The following is a 25,594-nucleotide window of genomic DNA, read 5'->3' as shown; positions in this document are numbered from 1 at the left end:
TCACTTGAACAGTAGGATATGAGGCTCGGGCTCATGGACCTCATAGTGCTCCCATCCCAGGCTCTAGTTCCATGTGTATTCCAGTCAGTATCTTCGCATGCAGACTACCGCTGAGATGCCTTTGGGAGAGGAAAGTGCGAAACCCAATGACGCACCTGTGTGATTCCGAGCGCTCGCCACTCTTCTTCCCAGAGTAACTTCAACGTTCCCTTGGCGCTGTCAAAGTAGTCCGCGGGAATCTTCTTGAGCATGTTCTTCGGCAGTTGCACGTGACGGTATTCGAACTTGTCATCGGAGTATCTATCGAGATTCGCGATCGCATCAGCAGATGAAAGGCAAATGAGAGAGGATCGAACGCTCAGGTCGCGTGCGTGATTTCCTACGTACCGTGCGGAGTAGTGAATCGAGTCAATAAATTCGTCAAGACGCTCGCGCTCAGACTCCAGGAGGAGACGAGGCTTCTTATTTCTTCTGCTCATATCGATCTCCATGTTGTGTGGTGATTTGAAGCTGGAGAAGGACGCGGACGTGGCGTGGTTGAAGTGCTAGTGTTGGAGTCTGCGTGAAACGGTCAGTGTCAAGATTTTGCGAACTGGCAACCAGAAGCAGGGACTGGAAGTCTGCTGACAGCGATTGTTGCAAGCCGCGACCGGTGACAACGATCAGAGCTCGAACGCGGAGAGACGTGGAATGCAAGAGGAAAAAGGGCGCAATTAGAGAGAAAACGAACGATTGTTTTGAATGGATTGAGAACGTTGTTCTGCCAGAGAATCGGCGCTGGTTTGCGGGACGCGGAAAATGGAGGAGGGGTCGAAGGAGGCTCTAAGCCTGAGAGACAAGGTGTCTATCAGATAGTGGAGATTGGAGATGATCCTCGTCATTTGAATTCAGGATGACCCGACATCTCAACGAGACACAGCTCTTCGAATGGTCAAACCTTGGAACTCGTTTCATACCTTGTTCCAATTCTTTTCCATGTCGGCGCTATTCCTCGAGCGACAATGTTCGTTCCAATTCAAGAACAGATTGGCCCAAAATTGAGTAAGCCATTTGTACACAATGTAAACCCTATGGTAATAGGTATGGGTGTGCACGATTCCCATACTTGGGGACCAAGACTTGAGATTTCGAGCTTCACCAATGGAACCACCTGGCCTGAGAAAGTCGCATTGGCATAATTTGAGGGACTCGTGCAGCAATGGTGTCGAAGGAGGTGATCCAAGACGTTGTTAGGGTAGGGGAGTCCAAAAACGTATACCCATGATGTGTATGCCATTTTGGAACGTACTCATATGGCCATACTGTTTCCACGAAGACTTGAAGACTCGTGTTTTATATGTGACACTCCGATAACAAGAGGTAGATTTCAAACCAATCTAATGCGCAAATGCGTATAGGAATCTCACGTGGTTGAGGTCTTCGGACTCAATTCGCAGACTTTGGCCCGGGAGTATGGACATTTGGCTGGCCAATTCGGAGGCATGGCCCGCTCGGTAGTGGTACAGATCTACATACAGAGTCATTAGGATTCCCGATTCACAAATCCAGCAGTAGTAATAGATGGCTGTTTGTTACCCAAAGTTACCTTGCCGTAGCTCGGCTTCTCCCAGTCTCTCTAGACGGAAGGCGGTCGGATTCAACAGTCAACACAATAAACACGTCTGAGCTCCCGTCCCGCCCGCATGAATTCCACTTACCTAAGGCGGCAGTCGGACTCCACTCGGATGATCGCAGCGCGTTGTCTGTAGTCTGTACACATCGAGGTATGAGCGCTTGGAGTGATTACTTGGTTCATTTGCACTCGAGAACCAGCCTTGGCGAGACAGCTTGGAATCATTGATCGTTCAGATTCTTCGCTTCAAATCACCTTAATGAGCACAAAACGCCGTGGGGCAGCAGCAGCTTCCCCGGACATGAGACTCCGCGGCCAGAAGCGACGGAAGGTGTCTGTAAGTCGCCGCGCTCTTTGGCTTTGCGCCGTTTCCGTTGCCCGCAAGAGAAGTCCGTTCAGGTGGCCATCCATTCTTGGTACATTATTACTGGCCATGCTCGGATATGGTCGCGTAATGATCTGGGGCAAGCGACCAAGATGTTCACGCGTTTGCGACATGATCGCATTCACCACCGCAGTGCGATAAGCATGGCCGTTGCGATACACGCCGCTAATCATCCAATGTACACACCATAGGAAGCGAGTCCCGTCAGTCCCGAAGCCGATCAGACACCGTCCCCCGAAGCCTCTGCAGAGGCCGTGGAGCAAGCCGAAGATGAAGAAGGAGGCTCCGCAGCCCCCGCAGAAGACCAGGAACCCGAGGAGGACTTTGAAGGTGACAGTATACAAACGGCGCAAGACAAGATTATGGCCGAATTGTTGCGACTGAAGGATGACGAGTAAGTTGAGCCCCAGCAGGCCCATACATAGCACCACGCTGCTGTAACAACCCGATTTTGACCACTTGTGCGCAGTGGGGAGGACGTTGCATACCCCTTCATAGGGAAACCCGATCGCAATCTCTATCGGGATTACTATGAAGTCATCCATCACCCGACCTCATTGCGAACGATCCAGAAGCAAGTGCGCGGTACCGACAGTCGCAAGAACCCTTCACGGACGACCGCGTTCCCAACCTGGAAATTGTTCGAGGACGAAGTGGCGTACATCTGGCGCAATGCGAGGGAATATAATGAGGATGGCAGCGACATTTCCAATCTCGCAGGAATTCTTGAGGTATGGTACAAATGATCAACCTCTTTCGCCATCGACTGTCCTTTGGCCGGTAGCAGGAGCCTTTGTTGACAAGAGAAAATAGGAGCATTTCAAGAAGAGGGTCGCAGAAGCCAAGAAACACGTACCGGATTCAAAACAGGTAGACTGCCAACCCTTCAAGCCGCCTTGTACCAAGTTCAGGATGAGCGCGAACAATGCGGAGGCCAGAGTTCCTTGGATTGACGATGAAGGTGACTGGACAGACCTCCGAGACCCCTGCAAAGGAAGAAGACACCCCCACCGGCGCTTATGTCGGCGACACTTCCAACAAACAACGGGCAGATACTGCCAGGACCCATTCCACAAGCCAAGAAACCGATGCACATCGCACTTCGCCACGACATCGATCTTTACGACGAAACGTTGCCAGTCCTTCGAAGTCCAACGCAACCATCACGCCTTCTCCAGCCGATCAGCCTTCTGAAACATCCGCCATGCCCAAAGCTGCATTCAATAGGGTAAATTCGGAGGTTGCGGGACAAGCACCGCAGCCCAGCGAGACCGCGGATGCGCCGCACGGCGGGGACAATGCCCCTTCGGAGACTCATGAGAGTAAGACGACCTCCGATGACTTAGAAATCTTCAACTTGAAAAGCGATTATAATTTATTAACCCTGATCACAGCCCCGGGCCCAGCTTCTGCGCCGCCGCCGGCTCCGTTCAATGCGCTTGAATCGATCGTCAGACGACCAGGTGAAGGTGAGAAGATCATCCTTCTGACGCTTGATATTCCGAGTCAAGTCATCAAGTTCCCAAGTCACGCTAATGTTTCCCCACAGACGCTCGTTCAGCTCTGATCCGAAATGTACATGTGTTCACCCATGAATCTCTAAATCTGAACCACAGCTTCAATGTGCACTTTCCCGCATCCAATACCCTCACTCAACACAGCATGACCATCACCTTGCCAGCAACACACAACTTGGTGACGATCAAGCCAACGGTGATGCAATCGTCCGAGCAAAGACACGTCAAATTGGTCGCTCGCGTCGGTATGCAACGCCTTCATCAATCTGCAAATGACCCTACTGGAATGACCTTCGATCTGCCTCTGCCCCCTGGACTCACAACTGTTCACCTGGAAGCCATTGCCGGTCCCGAGCGGGGTGTCGCCAGAATTGGCCCTTCGGGATCCGACATTGATTACGAGCGTGTTACCATCTTTTTCCAGCTTCTACAGTGATCCGCTGTACTTTTAGGGATGTGAGGATTTCTGTTACGATCTGTTAAACTTTTAGGGTGACAGACCCCTTACTGTAGGAATACAATGAAAGTATTTGTTGAGTCAACAACTCTGGCTCTGATTATAGACGAGGAAGCCGTGTCAAACATCACCTTCTGTCGTCTGCACTGACTTCTCTATTCCCCTACCCTTGGTCGCTTTGATCTGTTCCGTAGAATGGATCTTCTCAGCGGTAGGATCATGCTCATTAGTCTCTTTCATTCATGTCCCCTGCGTGCGTAGGCTGAAATTGCAAGCAAAGACGCTTTATGCTTGGCTGGTATTCTGTTTACAGCAACAACACTGCTGATACTTTAGGGCTATGGTGTGCCTTACGCGCTGCGTTTGGAGATGGTGGTTATTAATTCACTGATGATTGACACTTGAACATGTCTAAAACGATAAGATAGCCAACATAACCTGATACTTCTAGGCTTGATACGCGCCTCATTCATCTGAGGGTGGTCAAGTGGCCTCAGTTGATATAATAATAAAGACTATAAGAGCATCGGTGGCTCCTCTTATTTACCAGCACGATAATGCCATATTTATCAAGTGTCAACGGTCTTTTGATCCTAATCATATTTTGGGTACAATTCGACTGCGGTAGATTAGCTTCGCTGGGCACCCGAAGATGTGCAGGACAGCCACGTGATTGTAGCTCCGGTGCAGAAGTCTTGTAAGATCATGTGACTATTCACCTCGTAGGCCAATCGATGTCGAGTCCACTTCAGAATGGGTGTCTGGCTGTTTGCCCCAGCATAAGCCAATCGGGGGCTACAACAAGGTCGAGGCGACCAAAGATTTTCTGGCCACCGTCCTGCGATGTGAATCATGATCGAGAGATATGATAAGTGGATTTTCGACGGACAGCAAGAAGGGATTGGACCATTGCAGAGCGCAGACAGACACGACACGACGAAAACAATCAGAATAAAGAGATTGAAGAAATGACGGGCAAGGATCGGATCTTCGAGAGCAGTAGTGCTGACACGAAGCGATGAACCCTAATCGGAAAATGGCAAAAAAAAAAAAAAACCAGAAATTATACTCCCGAAAAATAAACAATTTGGCCCAAAAACTAAACGAAGTTGCGAATCCCCGGAGGCCAACAACCACCCCCAACAAAGACACGTGACTCACCGCTGCCGCAAATTTTTCTGCCCAGCGAAGGGTGGCACACTGGCATTCCGTTTATAAAAAAAAATTCCCTCCCCGGCTCAACCCCTCCTTCAAACCCTTTCCCACTCTCCCATTTTTCACCCACCACACATCACAATGGCGGATCTCGAGGTTTACGACGGTGCCATTGGTATCGATTTGGGTATGTTGAATGCCAATGGGATGAAAAATGCGAATTCTTTGCTAACTGGACCCTTTTTCAGGTACCACCTACTCTTGCGTTGCCAACTATGAGGGTACCAACGTTGAGATCAGTGCGTTTTTTCTCCTCGCCCCACGCAGAATTCTCGACCACGACAAAACTAACCAGCTGTAAACAGTCGCCAACGACCAGGGTAGCTACACCACCCCCTCTTTCGTCTCCTTCACCGACAAGGAGCGTCTGATCGGCGAGGCCGCCAAGAACCAGGCTGCTATGAACCCCAAGAACACCATCTTCGATATCAAGTGAGTGCCACCCAGAGTGTCACCCAGATTGTCGTCAAAAAGTCAATTCATGTCGACCGCAAAGTCTGCACCGCTAGACGATGATAAAGATCAATTGATTCGTTGAACCATCAACTAACCAAAGTACAGGCGTCTGATCGGTCGTCCCTTCGATGACCCCATCGTCAAGAAGGATGTCGAGTCCTGGCCCTTCAAGGTCGTTGCTCAGGGTACCGCCCCCGCTGTCGAGGTCGAGTACCTTGGCGAGACCAAGACTTTCACTCCCCAGGAGATCTCCTCCATGGTCCTCATGAAGGTCAGTTATCGCGCGAACATATCGTATTCGTCTCCCTGTCAGATTGGAGAGTCTCACATGAACCACGTACTAATCTCAATTGCCACAACAGATGAAGGAGGTTGCTGAGACCAAGCTTGGCAAGAAGGTCGAGAAGGCTGTCATCACTGTCCCCGCCTACTTCAACGACAACCAGCGTCAGGCTACCAAGGATGCCGGTGCCATCGCTGGCCTTAACGTTCTCCGTATCATCAACGAGCCCACTGCCGCTGCTATCGCCTACGGTCTCGGCTCCGGCAAGTCCGACAAGGAGCGCAACGTTCTTATCTACGATCTCGGTGGTGGTACTTTCGATGTTTCCCTGCTTAACATCCAGGGTGGTGTCTTCACTGTCAAGGCCACCGCCGGTGACACTCACCTTGGTGGTCAGGATTTCGATACCAACCTCTTGGATCACTTCAAGAAGGAGTTCAACAAGAAGACCGGCAAGGACCTGTCTGGCGATGCCCGTGCCCTCCGTCGTCTCCGCACTGCTTGTGAGCGTGCTAAGCGTACTCTTTCCAACGCCACCCAGACCACCGTTGAGATCGACTCTCTCTTCGATGGTGAGGACTTCAACTCCTCTATCACCCGCGCCCGTTTCGAGGACCTGAACGCCAAGGCCTTCTCTGGCACCCTGGAGCCCGTCCAGCAGGTCCTCAAGGATGCTGCCATGGAGAAGGCCAAGGTTGACGAGATCGTTCTCGTTGGTGGTTCCACCCGTATTCCCCGCATCCAGAAGCTCCTCAGCGACTTCTTCGATGGCAAGAAGCTCGAGAAGGTAAGAAAACACCCGTACTCAGAGAAAGACCTAGATAAATGGCTGACTTTGTGATCTATAGAGCATCAACCCCGATGAGGCTGTCGCCTACGGTGCTGCCGTCCAGGCCGGTATCCTCTCCGGCAAGGCTACCTCCGCCGAGACCCAGGACCTGCTCCTGCTCGATGTCGTTCCCCTCTCCCTTGGTGTTGCCATGGAGGGTAACATCTTCGCCCCCGTTGTCAACCGTGGCCAGACCGTCCCCACCATCAAGAAGCGTACCTTCACCACCGTTGTTGACAACCAGAGCACCGTCCAGTTCCCCGTCTACCAGGGTGAGCGTACCAACTGTGCCGACAACACCTCCCTCGGCGAGTTCACTCTTGCTCCCATTCCTCCCATGCGCGCCGGTGAGGCCGCCCTTGAGTGTGTCTTCGAGGTCGACGTCAACGGTATCCTGAAGGTCACCGCCACTGAGAAGTCCTCCGGCCGCTCTGCCAACATCACCATCTCCAACGCTGTCGGCAAGCTCTCCAGCACTGAGATCGAGCAGATGGTTGAGGGTAAGCTCACCTTTTCCCCCTTTTTTCACACCCTCCAATTCATCCATGAACATCTACTGACCCCTTTCCATAGATGCCGCCAAGTTCAAGTCCAGCGACGAGGAGTTCACCAAGAAGTTCGAGTCTCGCCAGCAGCTCGAGTCTTACATCTCCCGTGTTGAGGAGATCGTCTCCGACCCCTCCATGTCCATGAAGCTCAAGCGTGGCAACAAGGAGAAGATCGAGTCTGCTCTCAGCGACGCCATGGCCCAGCTCGAGATCGAGGACTCCTCTCCCGAGGACCTGAAGAAGAAGGAGCTTGCCCTCAAGCGCCTGATCACCAAGGCCATGGCCACCCGCTAAATGCGAGACATGAAAATGGGATGACCCAATACCTGCTCTCTTGTCCGGCTCCGTCTAACCGGTCAAGTATCTGCGCCACCTAAAGATATTGGAGCAGCTTGCGGGTCAATGGTTTCTTTTTTTGTTATTTGTGATTCACACCGGACCAAACTCGGCGCAGATTCTCTGATTTATTTTTGTCCTCCCCCCTCTCAAGATGTTAAAAAGTTCGCCTTTTCATGTAGACGAGGATCGACGTTGCAAATCTAATGTGTAACGACCTTTTTATTCACTTCATCTATTTCCAACCTCATGTTTAGATGCTCATACCAACCAATAGATAGTGCTAGACACGCTTCCATCAAGTCTCCTACTCGACAGCACCCAATTCTCTCATTGCATCCACATGTAGTGTCACTTTGACAGCGACCAGCTGATGGGTTTGGATGCCCAGACGTTTGATTTATTGTAGGAAAGTGTGATTTCCGTCTCAATGGAGATGCCCTGTATTCATAGGAGTGAACCGTCTATCTTATCAGCGTAGCTTTTTCCGTCCCCGGCCGGTGCAACCTTCACGAGCTCTCTTACTCTTCCCAGAAGCCTTGGAACACATACCTCTCAGTACGGTTTCCAAAATGCAACGCCTCCCGGTCACTCGCCTGGCGCTGCTATCATCGCGCAGCGTCCCCCGTGTCGCTCGCCTGCGCCATTGTCCCGCTTGACAACGGCCACACCTCGCCGCAGCGCAGTTCCCCAACTCCGCCGTCCCTTTACCACCTCCCCCGCCTTATACAAGAAGAAAGACAAAGCGTCTTCGAAAAAGGGCTCCAACGCAGACGCCGAGTCCTCAGGGTCATCGAGCTCCGTCGCCGCTGCCGGCGCCGATGATCCATACGACCTGTCCGCGCTCCACTCCGGCATCACCAATGCGCTCTCCCGATTAAAGGACGACTTGTCCAAGCTCCGTTCAGGTGGTCGCTTCAACACGGCAGTCTTGGAGAGTCTCAAGGTCCAATTGAGCAAGGATGGCCAGGACACGGCCCGATTGGGTGATTTGGCGCAAGTTGTTCCCAAGGGAGGACGGATGGTGACCATTCTTGTTGCGGAAGAAGATGTGAGTTGCGATCCGCGATCAACAGGCGTGAACAGGACGTTTACCCCCGTAATTGCCTTTTTTTTCCATTTCATACGCGTTGAATATATTGAGTCGATAGCTAACACCTCACTTTCTATTCCGCCTTTACAGCACATCAAACCGGTCTCATCCGCCGTCATCTCCTCAAATCTCTCTCTGACACCCCAGACCGATCCCCACAACACGCTACAATTGAACATTCCTATTCCGCCCCCGACCAAAGAATCCCGGGACAAGAACGTGCAAGCTGCCCGACAGGCCTTTGAAAAAGCGGCAGGTGCGGTTCGCGATGCGCGAGGTGTCATCCACAAGCGTCTTCAGGATATGCAGAAGAAGAAGATTGCCCGACCGGATGATGTGCGCAAAGCGCATGATCAGATGGAGAAGGTTGCGGAGAAGGGCCAGAAGGATGTGAAGGATCTGTTTGATTCGGCGAAGAAGAGTTTGGAACAAGCGTGAGTGTGAAGGGGAAGGGAAAGCGCAAGGCATGCGTTGATGGAAACTCGAAGAACTGGATTGCCAGGATCTCTTCGATGTATTACGATCAAACTGACAAGTGTGTTGTTGTGATCGTATGAAATTTATTACCAACGATAGAGAGTCAGTGTCATACATACTGCACTAAGCTGCATCTGATCGTCTATGGGAGAACGAAATACCTCAAGGCAATGTTATCTATGGACAAATCCCGCGAAAAACCGGAGACAAACAGAAGAGAAGATAGAAAGATGCTCCAAGTGTAAGAATTGATATAATACAGTAAAAGGCCACTCTGCGAAACACACTCCCGTGTGGTCTGAACAGGAGGAAGAGACGATACCCACACACACACACACACACACGTGTGGGTGGACAGAGAACATTGGACATAGGAGAAAACGATCACCAGATATGCCCCTTTTTAAGACCGCTTGACGCGACTCGACGCCAGCAGAGACTCGACCTTGGCCAAGAATTGAGGTCGCTTTCCAGCAGTCTGATAAGTCGAGTTGTTGCGCAAGTTTCTCAACACTTCGCCCATGACCGCGGGCTGGTCTTTGCCAATTTCCACAGTAGGGTATTTTCCTTGCACATAGGTCTCCATCAATGCCTGGGTATGTTCCTGGCTGACAGCACTGAATTTGATATCCCGAGGCTCAATGGGCTCTCCCTTTCTCTGAGAGACCTTGTCAGCGCGAGCCTGAGCCAGCCGCTTCACTTCCTCCAGCGCCTCCGTCTTCTCCGCTTCGGTCTCAAACAGGACACTCTGACCCTTGTACAGTCGTCGACCCAGCTCATGAGGAGGCACATAACCACCTGGGAAACGACCACTCAGCGTACTCAGTCTTTCAATGATGGCAGCCGAACGGGCGTGCGTGGTCGTCGGCAGAGCAGGCCAAGTCTCCTTCAGAGCCGCAAAGTCAATCTGCTTGGGCTCGTAGGGAACCGGTACCGGACGCATCTTCAATTCCCGTTCGTCCTCGGCTTTCTTGATAGCCGCGGCCACGCTCTCATCCTCGTCGAAGTCCTCCGCAGAGCGACGCGTCTTCTTCGTGCGGCGGGGTTTCTGAGCACCCTTGGCACCTAGTTTCCCTTTGCGGCCGAGCATGGGCTTGCCAGGTGGTCCGGTGCGAGGACGAGGGCGACGGATGATCTTGGGTGGTTCGCCTCCTGTACGGGGAGCAGCAGCCAGGGAACGCGCATCGATTGCACGTGCGGGACGCGGTTTGAACGTGTTGCCAGCACCAGATCCCTTGGCCATTCCGGTAGATGAAGAAGGGGCCGGTCTACTGGATGGTCGAGGTTTGCGAGGAGGTCCTGTAGGCGCAGGTCTCTGTCTTGGTTCACCTCGGGCTGTTCATGTGCAGAAAACCGGCAATTAGCATCGATGTTCTCGGTTCTTGATCGCTCAGCTCGAAAGAGAGCGAGAGAGAGAGACAGAGGCGCCGCCAAAACGCCCTTGTACATTTGACATACGTTGTGTTGGCTTCGCCGGACCCTCCGCAGCTGCCACATGCGAAACAGAGAATTGGCGGATGGGCATGGCGGTCATGCCCATCCAAGCTCGGTCGCCATGAGAGGCAATTTGCCTTAGCTGTGACCGGATCATCGTGCTGTGAGTGTTGTTGGTCGGCGTGAGACGATGTCGACGGCTTCCACACTCGGCGGATACACAACTTTTGCAGAGCCCAGAGGAAAGAGATCACGTGACCGTCACATCTTCAACACTATGGAGCTGGAGATTTCTTATAATTATGTCGACTGGAGCTTTGCATTTTCTTTTGTTCGTCAGAATGTTACATGAGCGAAACGACTCAAGCCTCTATAATGGCCTACTTCATGTTCAAAATGAACAATGGAAGTCCCGGTCTTGCGTTGCTCCGAATTTGACTTGGTGCTATGAAAAGGTATTCTCCCCGGCTCAGTAGGCGGTGGATAGCGTCACGGACCCTCCGCCGGAGATAGGAGCATTACCGCCCCGTGTCAGCAGAATGCTCAACCACATGAATCAAGAGTCTCGACGCGATACACCCAGTCTGTAGCATTTTACAATTGACCCACCGTCACTCACAACATCCCAAACATACAACCACAATGCTCCGTCGCAAACCCACCGCCATCGCCATAACATCCGAAGACATCGCCGCTCTTGAAGAAACCCTTCTCCGCAAGAAGAGCGAGTCCGGCGCACAACACGATTCGCTCCAGCAGGGCAGCAACAGTAAGAGGGCCAATCCTAGCGATGAGTTGAAACCGCTTCCTGGTGACAAGGCGCGGATTCTTCGCCGTGAAGAGAGAATCGGGCTCGGACATCGGAGTTGAGGGACTTTGTCCTTGGCCCCATCGCTTAGGATGCCTTTGCTGTTGCTGTCATGGGCGGCCCTTTTGTCAGAGCGTTCTCGGGCTTGCTTCGGACATATGCTGTGATTCGAAATATGGTGTCGATTTTCTTTCTGCTTGAGATATGGGAATTTTGGTGGAAGTCATTGTCGCTAGGATCTTGCAAACGGCCTCTCCGTGGACATGCATCACTGTCTCTACGAGCGCAAACTTGACACACGCCCCTCTGATTCGAGTGGACTACTGTTCCGTGCAGTGAGGCACGGCCAAGCAGATAATTCAGCATTTCGCGACAACCCTGTCTCCACATGTGTCCGATTCGTCTCCTCGACAGACGAATTGCAAGCCAGTCGCAAAGAAAATCAAGAGTTAGAGCAAACCACTGGACAACCAAGGAAACCCAAGCACAGCTATTCTTCACAAAGCGAATGATCGAGAAACGACAATCGATCGGAGGACCAAGTCAAGTCTGCCGCGCAGATCTGCAGATGGGACATGAGAGACTCGCCATGTGCAAAAATACGACAAGCCCTCGATTCGCCGCATGCTACGGCAAGAATGCTGCTCCAATCAACTTCAACCGCAAAATAGACTGCTCGGTCTTGACGCAGTGCTGGTCGGGATGAGGTTCAAAGGCTTTATTCTTTTCTGCTTCTGCTCGCCTTGTCATATTCTGCGATTCGTGCAAGTCTACCGCCTACATCCTGCACGTCTTCATGTCTGACCCTGACCGTCACAAGCCATGGGACTAGCCGCGGGCATGAACCTGCACGAGCATGACCGCTGTAGAAAAATGACCTCGCTAGTTTGAGTTGAAACGATCGCAAGACCAGGGTCTTCATTTCTGGTAGTGACTGAACGTACGACTTGTTATACAGCCGCGTCAGTGTAGGTATCACTATGAAGTATCAAGAACCACCAACCATGGGCCTCGGCCACTTTGTATCCTACAATATGATTCTCGGGGTCCTGCTAAAAGCCCAAGCGAATGATCAGGTCCATCTCCTCATCATGTCCTCGGGAATGTCACCAGAGCATTATGTATCTCCATTTGTAGTAGTTTTCCCCAGTCGCACTAAGCAAAATCTAATAAAACAATGAACTAAGGTACCTTCCAAGACGGATCATGGACGGGAGTCTTCCCAAGGGGGAAAATATACCCCAGGCATCTGACTAGAGATGTTCTCTTTATAATCGACTAGATTCTTGATCTGTCTCTGTGCTCGTCACATTCGTCTTCGTCGTCGTTGTCACGGTCTATTCTGTTCATGTTCACAAGCCATGAAGTTCAACATTCACACCACACCATTCAATTTCACAGGGACGCCGTTGTATCCCTATCTGCCGAATCTCAACAAAATGTGACATGTGAAGGGAGCAGACATGTCATGACATTCCATGTTGAGAACCTACGGTTCTGGATAGAATAGAGGGCGCGAAGAAAAGGGGACAGAAGAGAAGACAGAGCGGGAGGGAGCCATGTCCTTTCGAAACCGATCGGCCAGGATCAAGATGTAGTACTGATAGAGATAAGAGATAAGGTTGTGTTGGTATTTCGTGACACTACTTCGTGATGCGACATTGAGGAGTCACGCTGCGCGAGGTACTCAACCCGAGCCTACCTAGTAGATGGAGGGATTGGCCAAGGCCAAAAGGAAGAGCGGGTGGAAATTGTTTGGTGTAATAGTGTACTGTGTACATGATTGTGTGTCGAAGGGATGAGAATCACCCAGGTTTTGAGCCACGGCGACAGAGTCGTGGAGTGGGAAAATAAAATGTTCATATCTGTACATAATAGGATCACACATTACTGCAGGTAGGACAGGCATGGCAGGTATGGTCGAAGATCATTTGAAGAGACCATGCGGCATGGAGATATAATTGATGAATTTAGATCCCATATGATCGATTCATATTCATCAAACAGAGTCAAAGACAACGACAGTCTTTTGAATCAACGTTGTCGCTTGATCATCGATTCGCCCACGTCACTGGAATAGTTCCATCGGCGCTTCATTCCTTGAGGATCGTAGACGCTTGCCACACTCTGTTGCCAGTCACGTGCGCTGAACACAACAGGGGGTGCCTGGAATTGCGGCGGCGATACGGACTGACTTTGTGGAGCTGTGACTTTCGACGCTTGTTCGTAGCGGATGGGATATTGCTGGTGATGAACCATGTTGGAGATGGGTTGAGCGGGATTGCTGATGGGCATAGGCGGGGAGTTGGTGCTGACGGTGGAAGGGTTGACGGAGAATGCCATATCCCATTGACTGAGCCATGAAAGTTAGCAAACCTTGTCAAATGACAATGGACGAGCTGAGTGGGTTTTCGGAAGGGGGAACATACTTGATAATGCGGGTTGGGTCCCAAGTATTCTCATCGACCAGCGGAGATTCGAGTGAATGAGTAGCAGGAGGTTGATGGGGGACCATTCCAAGGGACTGTAACTGAGAGGACGTGTCCGACTTTGCGTCTGCTTCAGCACCGGCGGAAATCGGGGGAGTGATGGGATGTGCGTGGAAACCCACTCTGGTTGAGACATTACTGGACATTTGGCCAAGCTGTGGGTGGTAATGCGTGTCCATAACAGGGCTCGGCTGATAGGGTTCCGAGGGACTGCCATAAGGGAAACTGGGTTTCAACTCAAAGGGTCGATGGGTGTCTGCGGAAAAGGCCAACCTTAGAGAGTCAATCTGCGCTTGAATCTCCGGCATGGGCCAAGCTGTGGAGCATCGCTCAAGAATTCGCATATGACGAGTGAAGTATTCCCGGGCATCGAAATTGAATTGAGGGTCGGGAGAAGTAATGGCGATCTGGGAGTTTGATTAGCCATCAATAGCACGGAGGAAGAAGGACTAGACGAGTGATCTTGAGACGTCTTTGGCAATGGTAGAGTGCTGCAACCAACAGCGTTGGAGGAGGCCATGAAAAACTTACCAAATGAAGCATGGTGCAGGTCAATATGCAGTAAATCGCAAAGTTAATACCACGCTGCATATACAGCAAACCAGAAAGACCGAATCGTTCCAGAATGGCTTCCTGTAAACGACAGATATTTTTCGCAGAAGAGTAGCACAGGGAAAAGTGAGTCTTCCACTCTCCGCCAGCTGTAAATGACTGAGATGCGACGAGTTGCGGACGATGCAGCAGAATGATGGCCAAGTGACAGTGAGAGTGCATGTTTCCAACGAAATGGGATGGAAGCCACGGTGGCGCTCCGTCCTCCGGATAATTGACTTGCAAGTCTGGAGGCAAGGTGCGGAGCCAATCAGCAAAGAGCGGATTCTTCTGAACAAAACGAGGATCGGCGCCCCAGTCCTTTTGTTTTTTGATCTTGTGATATGTGTCGGTCATCATGCGGATGTGGTTTGCATTGCGGACAAAGTAAGCGAACTGTCGAGACCGTTCCGTCTCGTAGTGATCCAACCCACGGATGTCCAACGTCGGACGCAGGTCAACAGTTTCCGGGTCCACCCCGTAATCCGATCGACCTGCATTGAATGGTTAAAATCATGGTCGAACTGGACGTATTCGCCGGATGCCCCCAAAAAAAAAAAAGAAAACTCACCCTGAGGAGCTCCGATCATCACCTCGACAACTAGAATCGCCTGCCATACCCGTGTGCTCACCAGACACTCAATCGGACTCAGTTCACACGCCCGCCCCTCGCTGTGATTGCTGTAATGCTCATGAATATCAAGATCTTTGGCCATAGATACGATCGTCTTGACCGTCTGCCATGAGCGGTAATAATAACCCTTTTTAGGTAAGGATTCTCTTGCCTTGAGCAACAGAAGCATGGCCTGAATGGTGCTCAGCCGAGGGACGTCCATAAAACTGGACTCATGTCCTGTCACCAAATTATTGTTAATCTTCAGCACTCGAACCAAGCCGAGTCAGTACTTTGGGATCGAGTTTGAAATACTTACTGTTCGCCATTGCGAGCCACTGAGCCCCTTCTGACGGCTCGTCTGACAAACGCCCGGCGCATGCAAAAAGAGCTTCCAAGAGGAGTGGAGAGATCGAATTGCGATCGTTTTGCCATTGGTAATATAGATGGGCGCGAGGAACCACTGGAATATAAGGGTGGATATCATCAAAGTAGATCTTGAAATAAGTCATCACGTCTTCGTCGTCGGGCATGAGTTCGGGAGGGATGCGGATCGTGGCGCCGGCTCCCGTGCTGAGTGGGGGTAATCGCTCTTCCACTTCATCCTGAACCGGGGCATCTGGCTCCGTGCGATCTTTCCTTTGTCTTCGAATATATGGCGCTAGGCGAGATCATTAGCATTCAACAGTAGGCTGAGGACCGTATCAACCATGGTCTAGCTCATGGCTGCCGTCAAAAGACATACCGATGCCCGTCTCATCGATCTTCAGCTCGCCCAAGACTTCGCTCAGGTTGTTCGCCGTCGATTGCTCATTATCATATATCACACGTTCGGGGGTCGTCGTGAGGTGTGCCTGTGGAGGTTGGGCTGAATAAACTTGAGACTGCGGTTGGTAAGATTGATGAGGCATCACCATGGGGGGTTGGCGTATGTCATTGTATAGGCCGGCTTGTGTTGATGGTGACTGCACGTATGAGGAATATACGCTCATGCCATCATAAGACGACATTCCTCCCAGGGAGTGTTGACTCGAGTGACTGTAGGACGGAGGGACAGGAAAGGTGTGCTGGGAGGTTTCGGAGGTCGCGGAAGAGACATTGGGTTCTGGGACAGAATCCAGTCCCTCGTTGATAAACTCGCCGTCCTGGCCGATGGTTGGAGGCACGCAGACCAGTTTCAAGCGAGTGCAGGCCGAGCATGGCCAAGTGTTCGTGGTGGCAGCGTCGCACTTGATCTTTCTCTTTCGACACCCATTACATGCTCGCATCACTGTTTCGGAAATTCAGCCAACATTGTCGAGGTCGCAGGGAGGTGTCGCCTGTCTTACCTTTTAGGCGTTTATGGCGATTGTGTTCGTCAACGAAAACATAATCTGCAGGAGAAAGAGAGAGGTTAGCCCGGCAACGAGCAGTTGGAGGGGGGGGGGGGAAGCAGGCCTTGGAAAGACGGGAGGATGTTCCATCGCATCCTGCGCAAGACAAGCTTACTTTTTTGGCCGTCACGGGGAGGCCCCGCTGGCGGCGCAAATGAATAGCCTTGCATGCCTCTGAATGTGCCGCGATTTTTTCGACTGCAGTGAGCACACTGAGCGACAGCGCTATGGCGACAGAGGGATCAACGGCGAACGCGTCGTCACTGCCAACTGAGAATGACAACTCGAGCCCGGGGGAGTGCGTGTCAACTACAAGCTCGTATTGTCGACGAGAACTGTGAATTCGCACTCCGTCGAACCCGAAATCAGAGAGACGCCGTTCGGTTCCAGGCCGCAGTATTGAGCGACGGCGACTTCTGCCCTGCGCCAGTTCGTCAAGGGCAGCGAGCGCTCACGAAGTCTCGGGAGTGAATCGCAGGTAGCAGCAGGCTGGCCCCAGCGACGGACTTGGGCGATATTCGCAAAAGGCGACACCCAGATCCCGTCGCACGTTTGTGTGGGTAAAAAGGTTGCCTTTGCTGCGATCGCGTTGCGAACGATTTGGACCTGGACGGGTGCGGCGAAGGGGACGTGGGGAAAGCGATCGGCGGCGCTGTACCCGAGCTGGACGGTGGCAGCGGGGAGGAGGGAGATCTTCCCAATTATAAAATCAGAGAGGCAGAGGTGCGCAGAAAGCCGAACGCGAGCAATTGACAGTCAAGAAGGAAGTGCGGACTCTATTCATCAAACCACCCACGAGACCAAGACCAGGCCGGGCGAACGTCAGTTGATCTGACGTGGAATCGGCGCGTGGGGCGTTATCAACATACGAGGAAATTAGAGAGTTGAGCAAGTGCCGGGCCACCGCGGGCATTGTGAGAGAATCGCGCTCACAATCCGAGTGGAGACATTCGATGGGCTCGGGGACTTCTGGTACTGTTTAATCCGGGACTTGCAGTTCTGCGAGGGTTTCAAGGTATGACCGAGAAGGTATGTATGTACGGATGGAAGTGTATCAGGGTGTGCGTGTTCTTTGTGCGGGAGTAGGAGTGGGCAAGGGAGTGGGTGTGGGAATGGGAGTGGGAGTGGATGTGGATGTGGATGTGGATGTGGGCACTGGGCAGAGGAAACCGAATAGTGTAAGACGAGGTACCGCGTTAAGATTGAAGGAATGAATCTCGGCAGAGAGCGAGGCAGACGAGAAGATGGGCAAATGGGGAAGGGGGGAAGAAAAGGGAAGGAGGGGCGATTTGAGATCGAGAGTGTGAGACGGTGGCAGGGTGCCGGAGTGGATTATTGACGATTGAGGGTGCACGTCAACTGGGAATCAGATCATGTTTGGGACTGGAGACCGACGGAGGGCAACGATGGTGGACGATGGCGATGCAGATGGAGAACAGGACGGATGGTCATCCAAAGCCACAGGGAAAAAGATGGAGATGGAGATGGAGATGGAGATGGAGATGGAGATGGAGGGTGTCAGTCGTAGTACAGTAGTAGTGTACTCAGTACTGTAAGTGTAGTGAGGGGAGCTAGACAAAGCTGGGACACGACGGTACCCACTTGTGTAGTGATGGGGGCCAGCAGGGATTGGGTCACTGGAGGTCACTGGAGGTCACTTTGGGTTGTTCGTGTGGAGTTGGTGGCCGTCGGGATCGGCTTTATTCATTCGAGGGGCGGCAATCAAGCAGTGATTTCGGAGACTTTTGGGTTTAATTCGGGATTTCTTGGATTTCTTTTCGAGGTCTCTTTTTTTCTTTAGTGACATGAGTATGACTGGACATGCTGTCCGTAGTAGACTCCAGATGGGTAGACTTATCTTCAATGAGATGTTTCATGCCATTTGGCGAGATAAAGCAACGGTCCTGTGGCGGATGATCGAAAGATCGAGTCTAAGTAGTACCTCGGTATAGTTAAGTTTGTGGTAGTACCGTGGTAGTACTACAGTTACAGTACAATGTTGAATGTATACTACTCTAAGCTACAAAGTAGTTACTAAGCGGAGGTATGAAGGGACTTGAGACTTGAGACTTGGGGACGTCCTGGAGAAACCATTCCATGGAATACAATCTTGTCCCCGACTGAGATGCTCGTGGTTCAAGAGGCAGTGATGGTCAAGCCTTATCGAGACTTTTCCCTGTCCTTGCCGACTTCCGCCAACTAAATCAGGAGTCTGCCATCGACTTTTCTCACAAAGCACCTACACGACGAAATGATCATAGCTAAAGTGGAGAGAAAGAGAGAGCGAGAGAGAGAGAGAGAGTGTGTGTGTGTGTGTGTGTGTGTGTGTGAGAGAGGAGAAAAGCCAGAGAGGGGCCAAGACTTGTCCAGCGAAGATCTCCGAGGCTAATCCCCTTCTCGGCATGATTTCATCACTCTTTTTGGGTCGAGAGGAGGAGTTTATTGTGGGTTCATCTCCAGGTTCGGTCTTTTTTTTTTTTTCTTTTTTTTTCTTTCCTCCATTTTCCCTCGATTTCCTTTTCTATCCTGCCATGTCTTTTCTTGGCAGTCATCAGTGCATCACAGTTCATGCACTTCTCCCGAAGAGGATGGATAGTTGCAAGAGACTGGTCAACATGGTAAGATGAAGTATCGGTGGATGACCATTCCACTGCGTCTGGATTAGCGTTGCGGTCTTTGCATTCAGACAGCACCTACTACATTAAGGACCTGTGTATGGAGGATAACCCAATGTCGGTCGCATCGCCGATCAGCAAAGATCCAGTCTCGATCAGGACTCAACGAGGTTATCATTGCCGTAGCAATCCAGATCTTGAACAGGCTATCACGAGTTCACTACTCAGTACTTGACTACTTAACTTATACAATTAGTACTTGACTCCTCCCTCCTTGTTGACTAATGAACAACGGATCCATGGATACCTGACTCTGGTGCGACGCAGCGTCTGAGCTAACATTATCCCACACCAATAGCCTCCCATCGACCGAGTCAGTCCTCCAAGAAGTCCCACTTACATAGCACACTAGGTGGATGGTCAAAGTGAATGAACAGGAGATGCGATCCGGAACTACACTGGACTAAACATCGCACGAGGAAACAATAGGATGGGGCAAAAAAGCATTAGGATTGGGATCAGAAACTAAAAAGGGCGAATGAACCCTTGCGATTACACGGAGTCGACTCCTTGTGGGTTCACAGCCCACACGGACAAAGCATCCGTTCAACCAGTCAGTCACGCAGATTTAAGAAAGAAAAAAAAAATATTCCATCTCACAATGTCCCACCATTTAGCAGGGCCGAAATTGTTACGGATGAGGGAAACGATGACATGAAGTGATATACTGCTGGGTTCTGACTTGAAGTAGCAGTCATGAAAAAATCGGACACTCACTACTACTGACTTGCACCACCGTCGACTTATCTGGGGCTAGTCTTCGGGCTCATTCTTAGTAGTTCTGTAGCGGTCGACGAAATAGACAGTCCAACAGAGTTTTCCCTGAACAGTCTTAGAGTTATGAAGGATCGACGGTGGATGGGCCCCGATTAATAATGATTGCTAAGACATTCAACCGGCGGGCACACTGACCTTCCGTCGTGAAGAGTCAAGACTCGAGACTTGAGAGGAAGACTCTTAGTCTCTTACTGAATCGACAAACGATTGACCTGTGTCTCAAACTGTAAACTATACATAGTTGCATGTTCTCCCGTATTCAAAGGCTTGGTAATGGCTATTAGCTATAGACTGCCAATCGTGCAGGGCCTAAGGCACCGGAGATTATCAGATTGGCGCAGAGATGAGACTGGAAAGTTCAATGGCAGAACGACCAAGACAGAACATCCATGTGCACGTGGACTAGTGACTACCGAATCCTTGGCTAAGACCCTCCAATGCTCCTACGTTGATCACAAGACACCAAACCTAGAGGCGAATCGCTCATATTGAACGAGGATGCATCATGCATATACCACGCGTACGAAGCAGATCTACAAAGCCCGAAAGACAACCCCTGGCGATCCGTCAACGGCAAGGCCCGACTTGCCGGGGTTGCAGGGTTTCTCGGTCATTTAACCTCATGATACGAGTATATTACACTACGGTCGTGTGTCTGCGAGTTTCGACCCTTTTTCCACCGTGATGGAAATTATCAAAACCATGATTCATGCAGCATAATCGTTTTTCGCCATCTTGCTTGCTCAGCATGACGACATACCGGCAAATCCCATCGCCTTTCCATTTGGTAAATATGATTGTCTTCGAGATTTTGACTGGAGGTGTTCCGGACAAGGACGTGATGTGACTTGATTTCTCACACTGCTAACATTATTCATAAATGTCTTCGCAGGACTGGCTGGACTCTCTCTGCTAGACCTTTCATCAGAGTTTTTTTTAAATATCTACAGCTGTCAACTACACACTCCGATTCAGATCTGATACTGCAGGTGGATATTAACAATGTATATGTAATACACACTTTTAGCTGAGTCTGACAGTATATACAACGAAAGTCTGGATAAATCATCCGAGGTTCTTCATAAAGTCGCAACCTTTCTCGAAATGCAGACATGTTAGCCACGTCCAATGATCACCGTCTGCCCTAGAGTCTGCATTATGATTTCCAATACACGCCGCCAGATCTGGATCCCCTGGCCACGCACGTTTCCAAACATCCTGCGATTCTACGAACCAGTAACCAGTAACCACTGTCGAATAGTTGAATTGTCAGTAGTCGATACCCCCGCAGGTCCCAGACAAGGGCCATGGATCCCATTTCCATGGCGCACCAGTCGCGGCCTCGTGGTCAACAACAGGGTTCACATCTGAAACAAGCCCTCCCTCAAAACGAGACGCATTAAGCCGAGGCGATAGATTAGACAGACACCCATAATCCCCTATGACCGTACCGGTGTATCCTAGAAGTGGACCACTGGACCAGTGGACACCTGAACACACTGGAGTCCTGGACAGTGGATCTCGAGTGAAAGGCGAGTCAATCTGTCCTTGTCAGTAGCGTACTTTGTAAGTCCGTAGAACTTAGCTAAACCAGACTCCAGACCCAGACCCAGCCCAACCCAAACGACGGGCGATAGCCGCGATACATCGAAGCGCCCACACCGAGCGCGCAGTGGTTTGGAACCCCCTTTGCTCGAGGTCGTGGCTGGATGACAGATAAACTTCTGAGTCCGCCTCCTTGAACCGACAAAATTCGGTAAATGGTACTGGCACGGACGAAAGAATTGTCAAATCTGGTTGACCACATGGCAACTTGGCAGGATCAGCTTCCGATGATCCACAGTTTGTTCTTATTCCGGAGCCTGTTAGGCCATGGTTCATTTCTCCGATGTGTGGTTCGACTTGTCGAAGCCTTGGGCGCTTCGACAGATTCCAACGATCATTCAAGTCCAAGACATGGTCGCGTGAAGGAGTTGTACCCCTTGTAGAGCCGTTCACAACTTCACACAGTGTATCGAAGTGATGCTCGGATCCTGCTCAATGTTACTGGTTTGAATCCCCCGCGTTGAATGTGTCTGGCACGTGGAATGTACGGTCCATATGCCTGGGTCCAAACAGGCATTCACCAGCACCAGTTCAGGCGCCTTTCGCACATCGAACCCGAGTCTTTCGAATGTTGTCGCTCGACTTCTGGTTACAGGGCTACGGCCAGTGCCACCCAGACTGAACCCCTACAGTACTGAACTACTGATTGACTAATGAGTATCGGACTCGCCACGGCCAATACAAAAAGTCATGGAACCCAAAGAAATATTTCGTAGGAAAACGAGTTCCTCCACCTACGCCCAGGTCAAGTCTATCTATCCGTGACCATGCCGTATTCATCTCAATAAGCGCCCGGTTTCCACATCCACTGTGTCCGTGTCGATACTGCTGTACTGCGCTCTAGCCGCCGACCGCAGACTTTCCTCAACGGCGTGGAACTTTGTGTTCTTCCCCTTTTGATTCCCTTCTCGATACGTTTACGATCTGTCTGTGGCTGAGACATTGATGTCTTCACCGTAGTCAATTGTTGTTCGCGGCCAGGTGATCGTCAGCCTGAGCTGGACTGGACTAGGCCCCTCCCCTGTTCCGAGGTGCAGCAAAACTTGTCCAAATGTCTCCCTTCCAATTGGAAGATTCGTACGATGAACATATACCCGTTAATCTATTTCGATTTGCCCTGCCGAAAACTCGGGGCTGGCCGGGGGCAACCTCCATGTATAGTCTATAAGCTACCGCGGAGAAAGGGTTAGACGTAAATGAGTCGATATCGACGTCAATGGGCGACGAGCAAGAGTCCGATGACTCTGACTCTGACTATGTCCAAATAGTGATGGTGAACCAGATCTCCCACAGACCCTCCCGACTCCCGACTCCCGACTCCGCCGTTGAATTGCTGCACTAGGCGTCCTGCATGGCAGACGCCAATTAATCCGTGGTGGGAATCACACACAAATTAGAGTATGAGAGTAAGACAGAACTAATTGAAAGCGGCGAAGAAAAAAGAAAGAAAAAACAAAAGCACAACCCACCCTCAAAACAACCAGCGGTGAGGCTCGACGGGCCGAGGTTAAATTGGAAGTTTGAAACTTTGTCGGTGCCGTGCCATGGGCTCAGACGAAGGCGAGCCATCATAACATTCAACGACGTGAGTATACGGTAGTATCTGAAGAGAAGTTTGAAAATAGGGATCAAAGCTGGGTCAACATTGAGACAATGAGAAGGACAAACATCACGATAGGCGGAAGAAGGACGATCACTGTCTTGACTGCACGGATCCGGCAAACCCCACAGATCTAACCCAGGCGAGTCGACGACTACTCGACCACCATCCTTCAAGCTTGTCTGACCACCAGCACATCAGAAGTCCAGATTCCCTGTCGATCGGGCCCTACTGACAGAAGCAACTTCACGAAGAAAACATTCCTCTGAATGGACCGAAGGATTTGCCGCGCCCGCCTCCCTTGCCCTTCTCGCCCTAGCTCTACACTCCGAGTTCCAATGACGGCCAGTCGGGCACATATCATTACCTGTTCACAAACCCGATGAGCCGATGGCAATCTATATCGGCGCCAATGCCCAAGTCCTTGGAAACCTCCCGGATGCATTGACCAGCTACTACTGTACGGGAGGGAGTCTTCGGCACTTTCCTGGGGGTTTTAGTCTGTTCTGGATCAACGCCATAGTCTAGGCCTGTGACGTCCACTGCGCCATGTTTGATCATGGGGTACCACCTAGGCCAGGGGTCTTTGAAGGCAAAACAAGGTGTACAGGGTACAGACACAGCCGACGAGCCATTTGTGTCAAAAGTTCGAATTCACGAAGAGGTCAGCTTCATGTTCAAGAAGGCAAGAGATGGGAATCTCACTGTGCCAGGAACCAGCCCGCAGCCACTTTGGGTTTAAAGTTTGTCCAGCGGGTGGAGAGAGGCTTGCAGGAGGATTTTCTGGAAAACTCAACTCCTGAAGCATATATGACATGATCATACACTTGGGTCGGTCCGGTATTTTCTCCATTCTTTACCTGGGAAGGGGTAAGAGGTAGGCCATCTGGCGCAAAATAAGATAAGCCGAGATGCGACGAATGGACGATATCCCGGGCTGAGCCTTCAGATGGGAAGCATGTCGTCTCACGTTGCATGACGTTCTCTCACCACGGACTTACTCACTACTCAGGATCTTGCTGCTCGTACACTGCTTTAGGTTCTCGCAACATATCGTCTGTAGGCATTATTGTGTCAAACCTAGATATTCATCTCGTCGCCTGTTGCCGCAGGCATTACTGGTGCGGTGGCGCTGACTGTCTCACGTCCGCACAAGCGGGCAAGTCCACTCGTTTCTTCCACTCTGGCCCATGGTTTTACCTTTTGGTCGGTACCCATATGGAAGATGGCCACTTCATACCGGTCCATTCCGAGGAAGGCGCTGTCTACAGAACTGTCTCCGCCGTCCAAACAGACCAGCTTCACGCTAGATGCTAGCCATGTTCGTGACGGACGATCGAACTGGAGATGAATGGAGGTCGATAAATAGTGGATCGTCTCGGAATTATTGAGTGGAGTGGAGAAACTCAACTCGTCGGATAAAAGGGACAGATTGTTGTTGAAGGAGGCAAACCCTATCACTGATCCATGGGAGGTATTTTTGTTCCAGTTTGAACGATGGACAGTAGGACTGGGGAGGACAGCTTGAGCTTTGAGCTTTCTATCAAGCGACGGGACCACAACCCGCAGAGTGACGAGAAACTCTCTATCACATGCAATGCCAAGATTTGACAAGCGCATGAGAAAAACAGTCTAGTCTCGTCCCCGTCCAGTACTTCTGTCGCTATGGTGTCTTATGTCTACCAGCCTAGTCCTCTAGCGACAGCCCTAAGAAACTGACTCGACGCTTTGGCACAGGACCATGATCAAGAGTGGCCCTGGTCATTCGTCCTCGACATGCTCTTCCTGCGACCGATCTCCAGATGAGTTAGCACCGAATTTCCGACGGCGGCGTCACTCCCAAAGTCGATTTGATTGACCCGATTGACTCGCGCGTGGGACGAGGATGACAAGGATGCAAGCAGGGCCCCAGCCTCTCGGTGTTCCACCGGTTATATTCTTTCCGCCACGGTCATCATGCATGACTGGATGCAGTCGGCTGCTCTAGATTCTGCGTTGAAACGCCATTCACCCTGATCGACTCGGCCTCGGCAGAGTTAGTATCGACGTCTTCGAAAACAGAACCAGGGAAAAAAGCAAGGCAGGACGGGAGCATAATGGCATCCGGGCATAGGCAGGTCTGTCAGCCAGCTCGTGCGCTCTCCGCGCTCCATCAATGGTACTGTATAGTGTACACTGTATAGTCTATGACTCTATACTATAGGTCAAGGGTGAGAACTCGAGAAGAGGACTGCATACTGCCGAGCGCAGACTATACTCCAATTACAAATCCTTGGGATCGAACCTGCAAGGAACAAGTTGCCACCGACACTGAAAATGTCCGTAAGCAAACACCGAAAGCCTGAGAGGGCGGGGGCACTACTGCGGAGTGTGGGAGGCTGGAGTATGCAAACGCGGCCCTATGACTGCCGTACTCCCCTT

General features: G+C 51.2%; 7 protein-coding genes across 7 annotated transcripts; 4 read left to right on the top strand and 3 right to left on the bottom strand.

Annotated features, from left to right (window-relative positions):
• N7539_003127 (cyclin-dependent protein kinase regulatory subunit CKS1) lies at positions 1–491 on the bottom strand (the record flags this gene model as incomplete). Its single annotated transcript, XM_056932730.1, has 2 exons — positions 1–63; positions 156–491. 2 exons carry the CDS (start codon positions 489–491, stop codon positions 1–3), a joined length of 399 nt encoding a protein of 132 aa, XP_056792689.1.
• Positions 492–1,871: 1,380 nt separating this feature from the next.
• N7539_003126 (uncharacterized protein) lies at positions 1,872–3,950 on the top strand (the record flags this gene model as incomplete). The annotated part of the gene is made up of 5 exons (XM_056932729.1): positions 1,872–1,949; positions 2,189–2,391; positions 2,467–2,728; positions 2,938–3,466; positions 3,547–3,950. 5 exons carry the CDS (start codon positions 1,872–1,874, stop codon positions 3,948–3,950), a joined length of 1,476 nt encoding a protein of 491 aa, XP_056792688.1.
• A 1,317-nt stretch (positions 3,951–5,267) lies between these two features.
• On the top strand, positions 5,268–7,596 carry hscA (putative Hsp70 chaperone (HscA); the record flags this gene model as incomplete). The annotated part of the gene is made up of 7 exons (XM_056932728.1): positions 5,268–5,313; positions 5,375–5,425; positions 5,492–5,618; positions 5,748–5,913; positions 6,005–6,712; positions 6,774–7,254; positions 7,328–7,596. The coding sequence occupies 7 exons, from the start codon at positions 5,268–5,270 to the stop codon at positions 7,594–7,596; spliced, it is 1,848 nt and encodes a 615-aa protein (XP_056792687.1).
• A 385-nt stretch (positions 7,597–7,981) lies between these two features.
• Positions 7,982–9,169, top strand: N7539_003124 (ribosome-recycling factor; the record flags this gene model as incomplete). Its single annotated transcript, XM_056932727.1, has 3 exons — positions 7,982–7,986; positions 8,176–8,689; positions 8,822–9,169. The coding sequence occupies 3 exons, from the start codon at positions 7,982–7,984 to the stop codon at positions 9,167–9,169; spliced, it is 867 nt and encodes a 288-aa protein (XP_056792686.1).
• A 442-nt stretch (positions 9,170–9,611) lies between these two features.
• On the bottom strand, positions 9,612–10,799 carry N7539_003123 (uncharacterized protein; the record flags this gene model as incomplete). The annotated part of the gene is made up of 2 exons (XM_056932726.1): positions 9,612–10,543; positions 10,667–10,799. 2 exons carry the CDS (start codon positions 10,797–10,799, stop codon positions 9,612–9,614), a joined length of 1,065 nt encoding a protein of 354 aa, XP_056792685.1.
• A 485-nt stretch (positions 10,800–11,284) lies between these two features.
• On the top strand, positions 11,285–11,512 carry N7539_003122 (CDC26 family anaphase-promoting complex subunit; the record flags this gene model as incomplete). The annotated part of the gene is made up of 1 exon (XM_056932725.1): positions 11,285–11,512. One exon carries the CDS (start codon positions 11,285–11,287, stop codon positions 11,510–11,512), a length of 228 nt encoding a protein of 75 aa, XP_056792684.1.
• Positions 11,513–13,484: 1,972 nt separating this feature from the next.
• Positions 13,485–16,411, bottom strand: N7539_003121 (Zn(II)2Cys6 transcription factor; the record flags this gene model as incomplete). The annotated part of the gene is made up of 6 exons (XM_056932724.1): positions 13,485–13,803; positions 13,880–14,346; positions 14,471–15,024; positions 15,102–15,383; positions 15,463–15,804; positions 15,889–16,411. The coding sequence occupies 6 exons, from the start codon at positions 16,409–16,411 to the stop codon at positions 13,485–13,487; spliced, it is 2,487 nt and encodes an 828-aa protein (XP_056792683.1).
• Between the last annotated feature and the right edge of the window lie 9,183 nt (positions 16,412–25,594).

The sequence above is a fragment of the Penicillium diatomitis genome (assembly GCF_028827545.1).
Source record: "Penicillium diatomitis strain IBT 30728 chromosome Unknown utg000003l_segment0_segment0, whole genome shotgun sequence".
Lineage (NCBI taxonomy): Eukaryota > Fungi > Ascomycota > Eurotiomycetes > Eurotiales > Aspergillaceae > Penicillium > Penicillium diatomitis.
The sequence above is the reverse complement of the archived record's forward strand: the minus strand, read 5'-3'. Positions and strand labels throughout refer to the sequence as shown.